General features: G+C 39.5%; 2 protein-coding genes across 2 annotated transcripts; both read left to right on the forward strand.

Annotated features, from left to right (window-relative positions):
- Positions 1-1,475: 1,475 nt before the first annotated feature.
- kifbp (kinesin family binding protein) lies at positions 1,476-4,959 on the forward strand. Its single transcript, XM_024388348.2, has 7 exons — positions 1,476-2,153; positions 2,398-2,496; positions 2,721-2,800; positions 2,876-3,059; positions 3,301-3,394; positions 3,515-3,627; positions 3,724-4,959. The coding sequence occupies exons 1-7, from the start codon at positions 1,641-1,643 to the stop codon at positions 4,600-4,602; spliced, it is 1,962 nt and encodes a 653-aa protein (XP_024244116.1). The 5' UTR covers positions 1,476-1,640; the 3' UTR covers positions 4,603-4,959.
- Positions 4,960-9,696: 4,737 nt separating this feature from the next.
- Positions 9,697-14,895, forward strand: LOC112224660 (serglycin). The gene is made up of 3 exons (XM_024388349.2): positions 9,697-9,887; positions 12,190-12,328; positions 14,051-14,895. Exons 1-3 carry the CDS (start codon positions 9,818-9,820, stop codon positions 14,262-14,264), a joined length of 423 nt encoding a protein of 140 aa, XP_024244117.1. The 5' UTR covers positions 9,697-9,817; the 3' UTR covers positions 14,265-14,895.
- Positions 14,896-17,694: the final 2,799 nt, after the last annotated feature.

Raw genomic sequence — 17,694 nt, forward strand, 5'->3', positions numbered from 1 at the left:
GTGGGAAGCTTGTGGAAGGCTACCCGAAACATTTGACCCAAGTTAAACAATTTAAAGGCAATGCTACCAAATACTAATTGAGTGTATGTAAACTTCTGACCCACTGGGAATGTAATGAAAGAAATAAAAGCTGAAATAAATTATTCTCTCTACTAATAATCTGACATTTTACATTCTTAAAATAAAGTGGTGATCCTAACCGACCAAATCAGGGAATTTTTACTAGGATTAAATGTCAGGAATTGTGAAACTGAGTTTAAATGTATTTGGCTAAGGTGTATGTAAACATCTGACTTCAATTGTAGATATGCATCTGTTGTTTACAGATTTTTCTTCTTTTCGCACCTTTAAAAAAAAAAAGTTAGGCCCTGGATAAAAAATATCTGGTGTGACCACCATTTGCCTCATGCCACGCGACACATCTCCTTCGCATTGAGTTAATAAGGCTGTTTGTTGATTGTGGTCTGTGGAATGTTGTCCCACTCCTCTTCAATAGCTGTGCAAAGTTGCTGGATATTGGAACATACATGTCAATCCAGAGCATTCCAGACATGCATGGGGCCATGCATTATCATGCTGAAACAAGAGGTGATGGCGGGGGGTGAATGGCACAACAATGGGCCTCAGGATCTCGTCACGGTATCTCTGTAAATTCAAATTGCCATCGATAAAATGTAATTGTGTTCATTGTCCGTTGCTTATGCCTGCCCATACAATAACTCCACCATCACAATGGGGCATTCTGTTCACAACATTGACATCAGCAAACCGCTCGCCCACACGACGCCTTACACGTGGTTTGCAGTTGTGAGGCCGGTTGGACGTATTGCCATATTCTTTAAAACGATGTTGGAGGTGGCTTATGGACATTCAATTTTCTGGCAACAGCTTTGGTGGACATTCCTGCTGTCAGCATTGTTCTCTCCCTTAAAATTTGAGACATCTGTGGCATCGTGTTGTGTAACAAAACTGCACTTTTTTTCATCAGCACAAGGCACACCTGTTTAATGATTGTGCTGTTTAAGCATCATCTTGATATGCCACACCTGTCAGGAGGATGAATTATCTTGGCAATGGAGAAATGCTCAATAACAGGGATGTAAATTATTTTGTGCACATCATTTGTGAGAAATAAGCTTTTTGTGGGTATGGAACATTTTTGGGATTTATTATTTCAGCTCATGAAACATGGGACCAGTACTTTACAAGTTGCGTTCATATTTTTGTTCAGTGTAGTTGGACAAAACAGGCATGTTCTAAACCGAAACAGTGTGGTGATTGCATAATTTAGTCAATTGTATAAATAGTTGAGTGGGATCATTTCGGGAAAAAAGCTGTCCTGCTCTATTTATTAACTTGGTGTAAACAGCTGTATTTAATTCAATTTGTTATAATCTTTGAGAGATTAGTCCTAGCTAAATTAGTCCTAGTTAAATTGTCAATTAAAAACAGCTTTTGAAATTCCTTTGTGAATCTCATTATTTCTTTATGCCCCTAGCTTTCTTTATACGTACCGTGTCCTGGGTTCTATTCATTAGGCACTAGACGGACTGAAACAGGGAGGGACTACCTGAACTTGTCCAACACTAAACGCTCGTTTTTGTTTTCTGTTGCAAAACGTTTAGCAACGATATGTCCTAATGGACACGACCCTGAGCACCCCAACTACGGGTCCCCGGTTGAGTCACACTGAAATAACAAACATGGCTTCCACATACAGTCATGAGTGGAGAGCAGTTTGCGACAAATTTAATAATGCTCAAGATCTATCTGAACTAGAATCAAGAAAAGACCCAGAAAATGACCCTTTTCGATCGAAGTATAAGGCAAGGGAGCTTTTGAGAGAGATTTACTGCTCTTTGAAGAATTTCGATGTCGGTGAAAACGAGAGCGTCAATGATGAAGCCGACCAGCGCCCGACAGAGCAGCCCGTTGACGGAGGAATGGAGGAGGGCTTTGGGAGAGGCCACTGTGGAGATTCACCAGCCGGATCAAGAGCAGCTAAACTCGGGGCGGTGGAGTATTATCTTGGTGTAAACCACGTGGAAACAGAAGAGCTGTCTGCTGGAGAGGAACATTTAATGAATTGCATGACATTGCTGGAGAAGTGCAGCATATCACCCGAGAACGTGTCTTTGTTCATCCAAGTCAGGGTAATCAAATTAAATTGTATTCATCACATACACAGTTTACAGCCGGTATAAAAAGTGCAGCTCCCTCAACAATGCAGTATAGAGCACCTAGCACTCTTTAATTTAGTCCGTAACTAGCAGTCCAGTGCATAATATTTGTATAATTAAATATGCACACACATGGTCTAACTTTAGCTAAAGATAATGAGTTAAGTAGCCAGTAAAATTCTGTAAACTGACTCCCGTTTTTGTCTTTTTTTTACAGAATCAACTGGGCATTCTGTGGGCTGGCAGGGATGAAATTGAGAAAGCCCAAGGATTTTTGGAAACTGCAGAAGCAATGTATATTCGTTACATGAAAGAGGTAGCTAGTCATGACACTGTCTAGATGCATAATTTACCTACTTAGCTAGGTTCATTTTGGGAGAAGAGAAAACAGCAGCATCATCATCTTTCATCAGGAAGGCCAGCCGCAGTGCATTCTAGTTTATTGTCCTGTCAGACTTAATTCTATGGTGGCTGTTTAATAATTGTGACCTTGAAAAGGCTGAAGGAAAAATCTATTGTTTTGTTTTATTCACACCATAGGATGGGCAACCCCCAATGGACCTCACCGAGTTCTTTGTGGCAGAGGAAAAAGCATTACCCCAACAGGAGAGGACCAAGAGGTGTTGTGGAGTCTCAACAATTTCATAAATAAATGACATTGCTCTTTTTAAAAACTTTTCCCTCTCTTCAAACAGATTTGAAATGGCTTATACCCACACACTGTACTATCTTGCACAAGTGTACAAGAACTTGGAGCAGTATGAGAAAGCTGGGGGCTACTGCCACAGCACTCTGCAGAGACAGCTGGAATTCAACCAGTTCATTCCTCTGGAATGGGCCATCAACGCAGCCACGTTATCACAATATTACATCACCAAGGTAAATGATTAACTGTAAAAATGTGTTGTCTTCATCAAGATGAATGACTTGTTATGTATTTACAGTCAGTACATGACTTGATTTCTTTATAATGATATTTGGTATTTTTAATAGGATCCCCATTTCTATTTATTATGGATCCCAAAGCAGCAGCTACTCTTCCAGAGGGTCAACATGAAACCTGGCATAATACAGAACATTAACTCTGGATTAATCTCACATATTTTGTTCTTCCTCCCAGACCCTCTACATGGAGGGCAGGCACTGTCTATCTGCTGCCAGTGTCATAGCAGGCCTGGCCGGGGAGGTCCCCTCAGAAGCCGCTGCCCAGGAGAGTAAGTTCTCACTCTGAATTCATATACTCAGCCTTGATAGTATATGCTCTTTCTGAAATGTTTGTAAAGTTGTCTTTCATTCAATACTCATTAATACACATCTCAAACCTTTTTCTTTAGGTGAAGCTGAAGCTGAGAAGCGAGACCAACTTCGACAGAAGAGAGCTGAAATAGCCAGATGTTGGATAAAATACTGTCTTAATTTGTTGCAAGATGCCAAGAAACTTCTCGAGGTAATTTAGATATCTTCAGATCAAATGTAATTCTGTAGATGATTATCCTATAATTGTGAGACAATATCTTATTCTTATGTCTGCTGGTCTGAGCAGGACAACATTGGAGAGCTAGATATGGATCGTCAGGCAGAGCTAAGAGCAACACGGCTAAAGGAGGAGGAGGAGAAGGAGAGGGGAAGGAAGAGTGCTGTTCTGTTTGGTTCCAGTGACACCTTTGACTCCATCTGTGGCCTGGAGGAGAAAGTGAGTTGTGTCTTCCCTGTGGACTTTGAGGAAGCCCGTGCCATCTTCCTGGTTGGCCAGACCTACGTAAATCAAGCCAAGGAGTACTTTGAGATGGACGGCCACGTCACAGACCACATCGAGATCCTGCAGGACCACAGCGCTCTCTTCAAGGCCCTGGCCTTCTTCGAGGAGGACCTGGAGCGGCGCTGCAAGATGCACAAGCGGCGTGTGGACATGATGGAGCCCATCTGCAAAGACCTGAACGCCCAGTACTACCTCCTCGTCTGCCGCCAGCTGCAGTTTGAGCTGGCTGAGACCTACTACGAGATGATGGATCTCAAGCTGGCCGTGGCCAACAAGCAGGACGACTTGGATGCGCATACGGTCAAGAAGTTTAACCACCTCTGCTCCTCCTCCACCAAGTTCTACCAGATGTTCCTCGACTCCGTCCGCTCGCCAGAGGGCAAATGGCCGGAGAAACTGGAGGACGAGGTGCTGAGGCCGGCACTGGTGGCTAAGTTCCGGGTGGCTCGCCTCCACAGCAGGCTGATCTCGTCCAGCAAAACTGTTCAGATGGAGAACCTGAACCGCGCCCTGGAGTGCTACAACTTTGTGGTCCAGTACTGCAAGGACAACCCAGAGGCTAAAAGCGCCATCGAGACAGAGCTGGAGCTGAGCGAAGAGATGGTCAGCCTTCTGCCCCTCAAGATCAACCGAATCCAGGCAAATCTGGCCTCCTCTAACTGACTCTAAATGTGTCCTAAACGCTACATGACAAAGCTTGCTGAAACACCCCTATCATATATTGCATATGTAATTCTCCTCAACCCCCATCTGCATTTCCTGATGTCACTGTGTAAATTGTTAGTCTTGGACCAATTAACCACACCTTTAATAGCTTAAAACAATTAGTTATATGCATGATAACACATACATTGCCTAATTTATTTGTTCTAGCTGATTGAAAATAACTTATGGTATGTAGATATGTAGCTAAAAACAATGTAATGGAAATATGAATTAACTGATGTGATATTTGTTTTAAAATGATGTTTTTTGGTTTATTTCCAACTGACAACCCAAAATAAACATAGGTGCAAATCACTTTTACTTGTCTCTCAAATTATAATTGTGTAAGTTAATTTGAACAATTAGGTTGATTATGACGATCTATGTGTTCTTGTCCAGCAAGTGTCAATTGTGTTTTTAATACAGTATCAAATCGTATCTATGTATTTATTAGAGTTCCAAGCAGATTTGTTGCTGCGTCAGAGTAGACAGCGGTGTGGGCCACGTCGGAGTGAGTGTAGGGCTTACAAGGAACCTGAAGAGGGCGCTGTTACTCATCAAATGGCTTCTGACATAGAACTGCATGAATTTTTTTTTATCAAAAGCAATTTTATCAGACCTTCAAATACGATGATAGATTCATGCAATGCTTTTATTAATAATATCCACAGACAGAGGGTACAGGGCAGAGGTTACAGTGGAAGTTATTTATGTAGCTACTTCATTCTGTTAGTAGTACTACAGGAGCTTTACTTCATTGTCAGTACTATACTAATTTGAAATGTAAATATACCCATTGCTCTCAGGCTAGTACAAGCATAAATGTCTTACACTATCATAAACCCAAATCTAAGACACTTCCTCCATTGCTTAGGTTTTTGTAACAATTTTAGTTTAAAAAAAAGTGTATATATTAAAGGTATGTTGATGTCATGAACTGTCAGTCGTTGTGTCTATAGCTCTGTATATGAATTTTGAATGTTGTTACATTTCCTCAACCCCATTAGCTTACCAAACAAAGTGGCAGGGCCAGGCTGATGAAATATCAGATTGTGCCTTTAATTGGAAATTACCCTTCTGCTATCTGTATTAGCAGATGTGGCCATGCTTAGTATGAATCACTTAATCTTTTCCTCTGATAAAAAAAAAAGCATCCACACGCCAATCCTCATTTATAAATGAATATATTGTTTTTTAGAAAATCGAACCTTCACTCAAATATGAATGTATAAATGTGTTCATAGCTGAATATAAAAACATCTGATAAGCTTAATCTATTACCAAATGATTAGTTCCTCACTAACAAGTTACCAAGAAGAATTTTGTTAAGCAGCTTCTATCTATAGATAAACAGTGTTTTGTATCTCAATCAGTGCTCTGCTACAGGATACAGCAGAAACTTAAATTCATCTTAGTTCCCCTTTGAAAGGTTCACAAATGTTTGATGATCATGTCCATGAATACTTGTTTTTTTATAAAGGAAACATTTTATTGTAACATTCATACAAACATGTAATACATGACTTACATAGAAAAATATATAATAGCTCTGTGACTTAGATGTACATAATTGTACATTTTAGGAGCTGGGAGGATTTAATTACAGACCTATATTGTTTACATTTTAAGAGGCATAAATGTGTCTCTGTGTCAAGATTTATTGCCACTTCAGCTCTGTAAATATACTTTGAATGCAAAACCATCCGGATGGGGCTTTTGTGTTGTTACCATGTGAATTCTCCTGAGCAAGTTGCCAACGAGGCTGTGGGAGGCATTTAGCTCCACTTGGTGTGACTTGGCTGTAGGATGAAACCTCAACCTGACAATGGCAGTGTAGTCGCTCTCTTTAAAAGCCCAATGAAGAGGAATGATCTTTTCTCCATTTGTGCTAAAGAGAGATGACAGACAAGACAGCTGATGAGCATGCTTGTTATTTTAAAAACATAAAAAATAGTAGCTGAATCGTTCTTTTTGTGCTTAAAAAAATGCACATTTGATATAATTTACTCAACAAAAACAGTGTCCGCAAAAATAAAATAAACATTAGTTCAGTTGAAAAATTCTTTGTCCCTGCCCTAGAAAAATGTATGATTTAAGACATTTCATTTACTAGGTCATCAAACACTTCAGTTTTTGCTCAGCTAGGGCATTTTACTCTGAATGATATTTGAGAAAGAGACAGCCAGCAAAGAATCTAGATGACCTCATTCACGTCTCATCTTTCTACCCTTCTCTAGAAAATCTTCTGTTTACATGCATGAGTGCTCAACATGGAGTGGTTTTCAGTGGACACAGATTGAGCCTAGTCCAAGGCCAAAAATGATTTTCGATGGATATTGTCCATTGAGTTTGCTTTTTAGTCCAGGACTAGGCTTAATCTGTGTCTGGAAAACTGTCTCAATGAGCTAAAACAACAGCATGAGTACAAGTAACAAAAACAGACACTTCCCTATCAGTCATAACATGTATAGTGGTAATAGTAAAGTTAGTCCAATAGTTTTTCAGTATAATTTGTTTTCATGGGATACATGGCTGAAGGGTAGACTGTAATGGAGCCTAAAAGCAAAAAGAGGAGATTCCTCAGAACATCAGGATGGGTCTTCAGTGCAATCTTTTCTGAAAAGGACAGTTTGGCAGAGCCATAAGTTTAGACCTATAAGTATAACTGACAGTTGCTCCAACAGGTGACCTAATACAAACAGGTGACTTGCTGCAATGGAGTTATGACAGCAACAGGATCAGGACAACTTTAGTAAATTGTGAATAAACTCAAGTTTTTCTTGTGTGAATTTATCACTTACACTTTGAACTAAAAACTTCTAACATGTTTAAGCCTTCATACTTTTGAAGCCAGCCATGTTATTCTTGAGATCAACACATTTCCCCCTTAAGACAAACTCCATAGGCTATGTATGTTCCCCAGGCCAGGCAACTCTATTGCTGGCTGGCTTCAAAAGTATGAAGGATTAAACATTTTAAGAGAGTGTTGATCTCATGAATAACATGGCTGGCTTCAAAAGTAGGAAGGCTTAAGCATGTTAGAAGTGTTGATCTCATGAATAACATGGCTGGCTTCAAAAGCACGAAGCCAGTGAAGAAACTGAAGTGTCATTTCCTGAGAAAAGATAAAAGCACCCGATAAACCCACTTCCTGTTCCATCTCACATCTACGACTACGCATTGGCTGAAAAGAAACATTCATACACATGCACGTCACCTTTTCAAAACAAGATTTTAAAGAGACCAATTAACAAGACAGAGATCAATCATCAGAATCTAGAGTACACTGTAAAAAAAAATCTATGTGGCCCTGCTCAAGATCTTTAAGTAACTAGTTCCACATACTTTTGGGGTTTACTCAACATTTTAGAGAGGTGGTGGTCCTCTGTAGCTCAGTTGGTAGAGCATGGCATTTGCAACACCAGGATAGTGGGTTCAATTACCAGGACCACCTGTGCAGAAAGAATGCATGCATGATTGTAAGTTGCTTTGGATATTAATAAAGGGCCTGCTATTAATAAACATCCATATTTTAAGCATGAAGGACACCATGTCGCTTGCTAATATCAAGATTCAAACCCACAACCTCTGCCTCCCAAACACACATGACCACCCTCCTGAAGCGTGTTACCCAGTCGCACCACTGAAAAGGTAGCTATTAGACAAAGCAAGTGGAGACACTGCAGGTCTCTGACAAGTAAATTAACTACAATATAGTATAATACAACTTGCCGAAATTCACACTGGGAAATGTGTTAATAAGACATGTATTTTAAGCCAACAGAGTATTTTTAGTTGCAAAGCTCAGCAAACAACATTTTTCAATTTAACTGACATTGAGCAATACTCTTTCATTAATGTACTTAGAATTTCTATTAAGTGCTTACATTGCTTGTCAGATCCATCTAATTCTAATATTCTCACTCTTGTGTATTTTGAGTATGGTTCGAAATGCACTTTTCTTCCAAGTTGTGTGGTGTTTTCTAGCAGTAATTTATTTGGCCGATACCGACCACATCCAAGACAGTGACTAACCCCACCTCAACATTTCACCTGTTACCAAAGGCAAGTCAGTCAACACATTCTTATTTACAATGACGGCCTACCGAAAGGCCTCCTGCGGGGACAGGGGCATGGGATTAAAAAAAAAACATAATTACAGCATAAATATAGGACAAAACACACACAACAAGAGAGACAACACAACACTACATAAAGAAAGACCTAAGACAACATAGCAAGGCAGCAACACATGACAACACAGCATGGTAGCAACACAACATGGTAGCAGCACAAAACATGGTACAAACATTATTGGGCACAGACAACAGCACAAAGGGCAAGACAAGAAGGTAGAGACAACAATACATCACGCATAGCAGCCACAACTGTCAGTAAGAGTGTCCATGATTGAGTCTTTGAATGAAGAGATTGAGATAGAACTGTCCAGTTTGGGTGTTTGGCTGCAGCGAACTGAAAAGAGGAGCGACCCAGGGATGTGTGTGCTATGGGGACCTTTAACCGAATGTGACTGTCAGAACGGGTGTTGTATGTGGAGGATGAGGGCTGCAGTAGATGTGTTAGATATATAGTATGCATACAGTCACTTTAACAATACATAGAATTTTCATAATATCTTCAGAATTCTTGAGAAATTAGTCAAAGGGGGGGGGACACTTTGGAGAGATGTTACATGGTAGCATACCATGTAAGTGTTATAGCATACCAACTAAGTGTTTTAAGTTTTAGATCTTATTTGTTCATCTAGGACTTCATCTATTGGATTTAGGCTAATTATTGGGCCAAAGCTTGATTCAAATTAGGCTATGTGTCATTTTCTATCAATATATGATGGTCTATTGCAGTTCTACAGTGTGACTACCAATTTGTATATCCGTGGAATTTCCAGATTAAGCTACTGTGTTTATTTTTTATTTTTTGTTACAAACTAAACGCGCTGAACGTAGGCATGCTAGATATGGAAGACAAGAACTTTCCATTGCGGATGTTAAACTTCTTGCTAAAACGTCTGGTTTCAGGAAACAATGACGCATAAATGGGCAGGGTTTAGGGGTATTCAACAGTGCGATTAGGTGTACTTTCAGAATATTCACACACAAAGGTTATTCTTAAAAGCATATATTGTCGTCTCCTCATTACAGCATCGAAAATAATGAAGGGACTGAATTCGAAGATCTGTCTGACACTGGCTGTCATCTTCTTTCTCGCAGATAACGGACATGGTAAGTTTTAAAATAAATAGTAGGTTATATCACCTTTTTGCATTAGCCACATGTAGGATACTTGAATATTTAAATATTGGGAAAAGTAATTAGGGATAGTTAAGGATTTTTAATAATAACATTAAAGTTGAGTAATTCGTATTGATACATTTATCCGCGCGTCTGCTATCAAGTTGACGTCTTCTGGCACGCTTGACAAAATAGTCTATAGGTTACTGACTATTTTGTGTGAATTGGTTTGTATTTTCTGACAGGAGGCCACGTTTTACTACCAGAATCGAGTACGAGTAAGAAAAAGGTTGAGGCCCCACAAGATAGAACAATGCATATTTTGCTCATAACTTTAAGCTGCCATTTATAAAATGGGTGGTTGCATAAGTGAAAGTGTAATTTGATCATAGTATTGACATAGTCTATTGTAGGCCGACATCATACTGTGAAGACATTTTAAAGCCTTATAATAATAATATAGGCTAAATGTGTAAAAGCAGAGTAGCCACTGTGAGTTTGTGTGAATAAGGTATATCTTTGTTTTCTGTTAAAAAAGCTAAATAAGTAGGCCTATATCCATTCTGCCCAACAAAAACTAAAGCTGTAGGCAACCTATTTTGTTTTTCTGTTTTTTCTAAAGTGAAAATATTCTCACAGATTCCAAGAACAAGTTTACTAGCAAGAAATGGGAAAGTGTCTCACAGTTGGAGTGCTGGTCAGCTCCTCTCACAGTTGGAGTTCTGGTCAGCTCCCCTCAGAGTGGTGGTGCTGGTCCTCTCTGTCCATTATAATCTTAAAGGCAAAACTGAACCCAAATCAACACCCCTACTCCGAGACGCTTGGTACATACGGACCGAGAATAGTTTAGAGTACATGTTTTTGGAAAGTTGTCAAAATATACCCCAAAACAAGTTATTTTATACTGTTATATAATTTTTGTTGGGCAGGATGAATGGTGGCAAGCACACTTGTTCATATCAAAACTCCCAGACTCCTCTTACAGGCTGACTACACCACTCGCGTCGCGAAATCTATGTTATTCAATTATTGCACCCATACTGCTCACGCGCGCCAACGAGCGTCTGTGTTGCCAAGGGCTAAAATAGAAATCAGTTCTATTTCTGACGCAGATCGCGCTTCAGAGTTTGTTTTGATATTTTAACCTGCGTGTCGTGATCGCGTTTGGTGTGGGGGGACAAAATACATTTATGCACAATGGCGCACGCGCACAGACAGTTTGGGTTCCGTGTTAGAGATGGGGGCTACCTTGACTTGTTCCTAAACCATTCCAAGGCCCTTTGAAGTCTTTTCAGGCCTATTGATTATTCCCGGGCATTATAAATCAGCATCCAGATACAGATAACTGCCAAAATAAAGGAAACACCAATATAAAGTGTGTTAATAGGGCATTGGATCACCACGAGCCAGAACAGATTCAATGCATCTTGGTGTAACAGTATAACTTTAATCCGTCCCCTCGCGTGAACCAGGGACTCTCTGCACAACAACAGTCACCCACGAAGCATTGTTACCCATCGCTCCACAAAAGCCGTGGCCCTTGCAGAGCAAGGGGAACCACTACTTCAAGGTCTCAGAACAAGTGACGTCACCGATTGAAACGCTATTAACGCGCACCACCGCTAACGAGCTAGCCATTTCACATCCGTTACACTCACCCCCCTTTTGACCTCCTCCTTTACCGCAGCAACCAGTGACCTGGGTCACGGCACCAATGTAACAGTATAACTTTAGACCATCCCCTCGCCGGGCGCGAGCCAGGGACCCTCTGCACACATCAACAACAGTCACCCACAAAGCATTGTTACCCATCGCTCCACAAAAGCCACGGCCCTTGCAGAGCAAGGGGAACCACTACTTCAAGGTCTCAGAGCAAGTGACGTCACCGATTGAAACGCTATTAGCTCGCCCCACCGCTAACTAGCTAGCCATTTCACATCCGTTACACTGGCATAGATTCTACAATTGTCTGGAACTCTTTTGGTGGGATTTGACACCATTCTTTTATGAGAAAGTCCATAATTTGATGTTTTGTTAGTGGTGGTGGAAAACGCTGTCTCAGGCGCCGTTCCAGAATGTATTAATGTTCTGTATTATATCATGGTTAATGTTTTGTGTGGACCCCAGGAAGAGTAGCTGCTGCTTTCGCAACAGCTAACAGGGATCCTAATCAAATTCCAATGTTTAAAAGCATATATTTCATATCTCATATTCAATAGGAATATCGTTGACAAATTATCCTTTGTCACAAATGAGTTATGTTTATATATTGTCATTCCTTTATGAAACACAGGGGCTCCAGCAAAAGGCAGATATATGTGGCTTAACTGCAGTCCAGATGCCAAGAATGCCAACTGTGAGACACAGAGGGGTCCCTGGATGGACTTGCCCGGGCCTCCTGACAGACTCCCTTCATTTGCCGTAAAGGATATGTAAGTATATGTCATCATCACAGATCAATTTGTCAGGAGACCAAGGCTCTATGGGCTAATGAATTTCAGAATTGAACAGACTATGACAGGATTGTTCAAACTTTAACTTCTTTGCGCCATTGCTTTTGATGAGTGATGTCCCCATAGAGGATTGCAATAACGGACATTGACAAATTGTGTCACAAGCCCCACTTAAGCATAAACATTTCCAAAATCTTTTTTTTTTTAAACTTCACAATTTCCTGTAGGAAATGTTTTAATTACAGAATCGGCCTGGTAGGTGCGTAGTGTGACTTGAATGGCCTCCAATATTCGGTCTTATTCCGAGAGTGATGGAAGCATACAGAAAGAGAGCACTTTGATGACTTCTTATTAGTATAAACTACACACTGTGGGCCTACTCTTTGGTTCTAGATTATCCTGCTGAAAGATCAGTGTTAAAACTACGACCTATTTTAAATGATCTGATTATATATGTGTGATTTCCACACTCATTATATTACGACAGACAGAAGATAACAATATGCACTCAGCTCTGTTAAACGCTCTGTTCAACATTTTCACTATTGAGGAAGCTAAACATTTGCTATCATATGGTCTAAGACACCACTTCCCCTCTAGTGGTCAAAATCCTAAGCAAGACATTGTATCAGTTAGAAAAACACCAAGACCCAAAAAGGTTGAATCTCACAAAACCCTCTTCCTTATACTGTTGTTTGCAGAAAAAGTTATTATCGTTATAAATTACCATATTACAAAAAACCATATTATAAAAACCTGCCTTATACGACAATAAAGTACAATGGCAAAAAGTCAGGAATATACTGTTTAATTATGGATTTTGTGTATTACACTTGTTAAAGTACCATGCAAACAGAAGCTTCAGTATTTTAATACAACCTGTGTAGTAGTGCTGTTATTATGTTAGTAACAACATTGTATTTTATGCAATTACAAAGCATTTCCTAAATAATTACTATGTGACAACATATGAATCCAATATAGTGACTGGAGTAATAAGTGTTTCTTCACAGGTATCAGGGCAACTTTGTAAAGTTTTACAAATGATTCATCTACATGTGGTTATTTTCGCATTCACTTAAATGTGCACTATGTAGAAATTGCTCTGCCATTTCCTGGTTGGTAAAATTCTAATAGTTCGCCTCATTTCAGGTTATGTGACAAAACAAGCAGGTAGAGTGTAGAGAATCATTGTACACTCTAAACCGCTGTGAAATATATTTTCCATAACCAAAAATATTGTATTTTCAGCTGGTGTACAAAACCGAATGTAAAAGACACAAAAAATTAAACTTAAGCGCGAGAAGCATAGAAATAATGCACATAAAACAAATCTACTGCTTCTTAGGCTTGCTTTCAATGAGAATGACAGCTCTATAACACACATTTCTATGTACATTTGATTGGGTCGCCCAAAAAGTTACATAATGCTGCTTTAAGTTGATAAAATAAAAGATTGGACACTGTTTCAACAATATATTCTCTGGCAAGAACGGTTATAGAGTTATCATACTCTCAGCCTTTCTTGTTAAACGTTTTGTGACTTCAACTTAATACGATCCAAGGCTCTCAGACAAACAAAGCAGGGAGGATGGGTGTGTAGAGACTCCCAGGCCTGCTCGGTAGTGAAAAAACACAGGAAGAGCTCAGAGGATGTAAACTGTAATGGCTAACGTTACTGTGCTTCTGTTTTTCTTCCAGAGTGCCAGAAGAGGCTGGCTCAGAGCCGGAGGAGCAGTCAGGCGAGGGTTCTGCCACAGGAATCCTTTTAACTGAGCAGGGCTCTGGCGACCAGTTGGGCAGCACAGATGTGGATGGGATTGACTACCCTGGCTTTGTCTTCCCACCGAAAATGACCATGGATCAGGCTCTGCCTCCTGCTCAGGAATTGAAAGAGGATCACCTGATCCTGTAGCCTGCCAGAATGCTAAATATTGAAATTGTGATGATATTGTGATGATAATCCGGTTGTGTAAAATGCATTTTGCAACCTCTCATGATTCCATGAGCACCTTAAAACGGAATTTCCATTTGAATTATTGTATTTTCTGGTCAATGCTATCCGCATCTTATGAAAGTAGTAATACCATGCTATTTGACCCAGGTATTGATGCTTGGCTGTGTAAGATTGCATTTAGGTAACTGAAGTGTGGGCAATGTAAGTGGTTATATCATCATTTACACAGTTTAGTTATTTCCCATGGAACCAAAGAGATCAAATTAATTGCTTTTTTGTGTGTTTTTATTTTTAATACCTGCCAAGAATGTAATTAATTAGATTTAACCAGTAGCCTTTATTTTTGAGCTCAGCAAATTATATTTTTCATACGGTTTTAAAACGTGTGGTTTTATGGGGGATATTGTGCTTTTATTGTTTTCTTTTGCAATGAAATTTATAAGATACTATATGATAGTCTTTCCCTCTTAAAATAGTGTCAAACATAATACTTTATTCAGAATATCCACAATTGTCACAATTTGATATTATATCATTCCACACTCATATTTTTTGGGAAGATTTAAATAAACGTGTTTTGATAATCCAATGGTATTTGAACCATAAACTATTTAAGGATATGGGATTAGGTTTCTTTAGTGGACATGAGTTGGGCTCATGGTCTCGTGATCAGGTCCCACTGGGCACACACTGGTTGAATCAATGTTGTATCAATGTAATTTGTCAACGTATTGTGACATGAAATCAATGTTGAAAATACAATGGATTTGAAAAAAGTAATCAATCAGTACTGCTTTCATGTCATTTCAACCAGCGTTGTAAATATTGAAATAGGGGTAAGACTTCAACTTAAATACATTGACTTAACCTTACTAACAGGTTGTTACATCAATCTACTTTCAACATAATCATCAGAATTATATATACGTTGAAAATTCCACATAGAAACGTTCGTAGCCTAATGCTAAATGACTCCGGAGTGGCGCAGCGTTAAAAGGCACTGCATCTCAGGGCAAGAGGCATCACTACAGTACCTGGTTTGAATCCAGGCTGTATCACATCCGGCCGTGATTGGGAGTCCCATAGGGTGATGCACAATTGGCCCAGCATCATCAGGGTTTGGCCAGAGTAGGCCGTCATTGTAAATAAGAATGTTTTCTTAACTGACTTGCCTAGTTAAATAAAGGTTAAATAAAAAAATTACTAAAATGTAAAATTCAGTACAAAGGTAACTGCAAAAATAAAGGAAACACTTGAGCAAATTAGGGTTCTGGTAGCTTTGTTATTGTGTGGGGTGCATTTTCCTGGCATAGTTTAGGTTCACTTAACCCCTTAGAGCGAGAGGTAAACTCCAATAAATATACAGCCATTGTTTGAGTGATGACCTTGAACCTATGGTGAATAATTTCTATCCTGATGGCCCTATTAAGACGCTTTATGTTGGTGTTTCCATTATTTTGGCAGTTACCTATATATTGGGTGGTTGAAATTATGCAGAACTTCCTGTTATTTGACCGTGTTTCAATGTTGATAGCAAAATAGTAAGTTTGAACTGTTTTAGCTATAAACTATTATAACCCCATTCCTGAAAGCTAAGACTCTCTGGAACATAGATGTGCTTTCAGATCCCCTCTATGATGATCACAGGCTGCGCATGACCAGTTACATGCTGACCACACTGCCCATGTTGCGTGCGAGATCATTGCAAAATAAATGTACACACAGTTGAAGTCAGAAGTTTACATACACTTAGGTTGGAGTCATTAAAACTTGTTTTTCAACCACTCCGCAAATTTCTTGTTAACAAACTATAGTTTTGGCAAGTCGGTTAGGACATCTACTTTGTGCATGACACAAGGAATTTTCCAACAATTGTTTACAGACAGATTATTTCACTTATAATTCACTGTATCACAATTCCAGTGGGTCAGAAGTTTACATACACTAAGTTGACTGTGCCTTTAATCAGTTTGGATAATTCCAGAAAATTATGTCATGGCTTTAGAAGCTTCTGATAGGCTAATTGACATCATTTGAGTCAATTGTAGGTGTACCTATGGATGTATTTCAAGGCCTACCTTCAAACTCAGTGCCTCTTTGCTTGACATCATGGGAAACAGGTACAAAAGTATCTATATCCACAGTAAAACGAGTCCTATAGGCCGCTCGGCAAGAAAGAAGCCACTGCTCCAAAACCGCCATAAAAAAAGCCAGACTAAGGTTTGCAACTGCACATGGGGACAACGATCGCCATGTCTTTAACCATAGACTAAAGGAGAGTGTGTGTCCACAGGTATGGAAGGAAGCTAAAGTCATTTCACTGCCTAAAAATAGTAAAGCAACGTTTGCTGGCTCTAACTGCCGCCCAATCAGTTTGCTGCCTGTTCTAAGTAAACTGATGGAGAGAATTGTGTTTGACCAAATACAAATGCTATTTTTCAGAGAACAAGTTAACTACTGACTTTCAGCATGCATATAAAGAAAGGCACTCAACTAGTACTGCACTGACTCAGATGACTGATGAATGGTCCAAATAAATGGATAACAAGATGATAGGTGGAGTTGTATTGTTAGATTTCAGTGCAGCCTTTGATGTTAGTGATCATAAATTGTTATTGAAAAAGCTCACTTGCTATAGCTTTGCATCACCCACCATCACGTTTGGAGAGATATTTATCCAATAGAACCTAGAGAGTGTTCTTCAATTGAATATTCTTTAACATGACATATGTACAGTGCGGTGTCCTTCAGGGCAGTTGCCTTGGACTGTTACTCTTCTTTATTTTTTACAAATGATTTGCCACTGGTCTTACACAAAGCTAGAATGACTGTATGCGGATGAGTCCACACTCTCCATGTCTTCACCCAAAGCCAGTGAGCTCACTGAAATTCTAAATAAGAAGTTACAGTCAGTATCAGAATGGGTGATTAGTAATACACTGTTGTATTTGGTTCCAAACATTCTCTAAGATCTAAACCTCAACTGGAGTTGTGCATGAAGGGTGTGACCATTGAGTAAGTTAAGGAAGCTAAACTCCTAGGTATGCCATTGGATGGTCAATTATCTGACAAAGTTGTTGTGAAGTTGGGGAGGGGTATGTCTGTTATAAAAAGATTAACTGCTCGTCTAGTTATGAGAAATATACTGTTACATTGTCTGCATAATCAAATAACATAGAGCTCAAACACCCATACATGCCCCACAAGACATCCCACCAGGGGTCTCTTCACAGTCCCCATGCCCAAAACTAATTCACGGCAACAGACAGTATTGTACAGAGCCATGATCGCATGGTCATCTCCGATTGCTCAAGCAAACAGCAAAATTACTGTCAAAATATATTAAAACGACATCTCATGGAACAATAGGGACTGTGAAAGGATAAAC

This window comes from Oncorhynchus tshawytscha, linkage group LG25 (assembly GCF_018296145.1).
Source record: "Oncorhynchus tshawytscha isolate Ot180627B linkage group LG25, Otsh_v2.0, whole genome shotgun sequence".
Lineage (NCBI taxonomy): Eukaryota > Metazoa > Chordata > Actinopteri > Salmoniformes > Salmonidae > Oncorhynchus > Oncorhynchus tshawytscha.

Excerpts from the sequence above, each read along its gene's own strand:
- kifbp (XM_024388348.2), top strand. The coding sequence starts at position 1,641 with ATGGACACGACCCTGAGCACCCCAACTACGGGTCCCCGGTTGAGTCAC. Across the intron at positions 2,154-2,397 it reads CTTTGTTCATCCAAGTCAGG|AATCAACTGGGCATTCTGTG; the intron begins GTAATCAAATTA and ends TTTTTTTTACAG. Across the intron at positions 3,628-3,723 it reads ATGCCAAGAAACTTCTCGAG|GACAACATTGGAGAGCTAGA; the intron begins GTAATTTAGATA and ends TGGTCTGAGCAG.
- LOC112224660 (XM_024388349.2), top strand. The coding sequence starts at position 9,818 with ATGAAGGGACTGAATTCGAAGATCTGTCTGACACTGGCTGTCATCTTC. Across the intron at positions 9,888-12,189 it reads TCTCGCAGATAACGGACATG|GGGCTCCAGCAAAAGGCAGA; the intron begins GTAAGTTTTAAA and ends TATGAAACACAG. Across the intron at positions 12,329-14,050 it reads TCATTTGCCGTAAAGGATAT|AGTGCCAGAAGAGGCTGGCT; the intron begins GTAAGTATATGT and ends TTTTTCTTCCAG.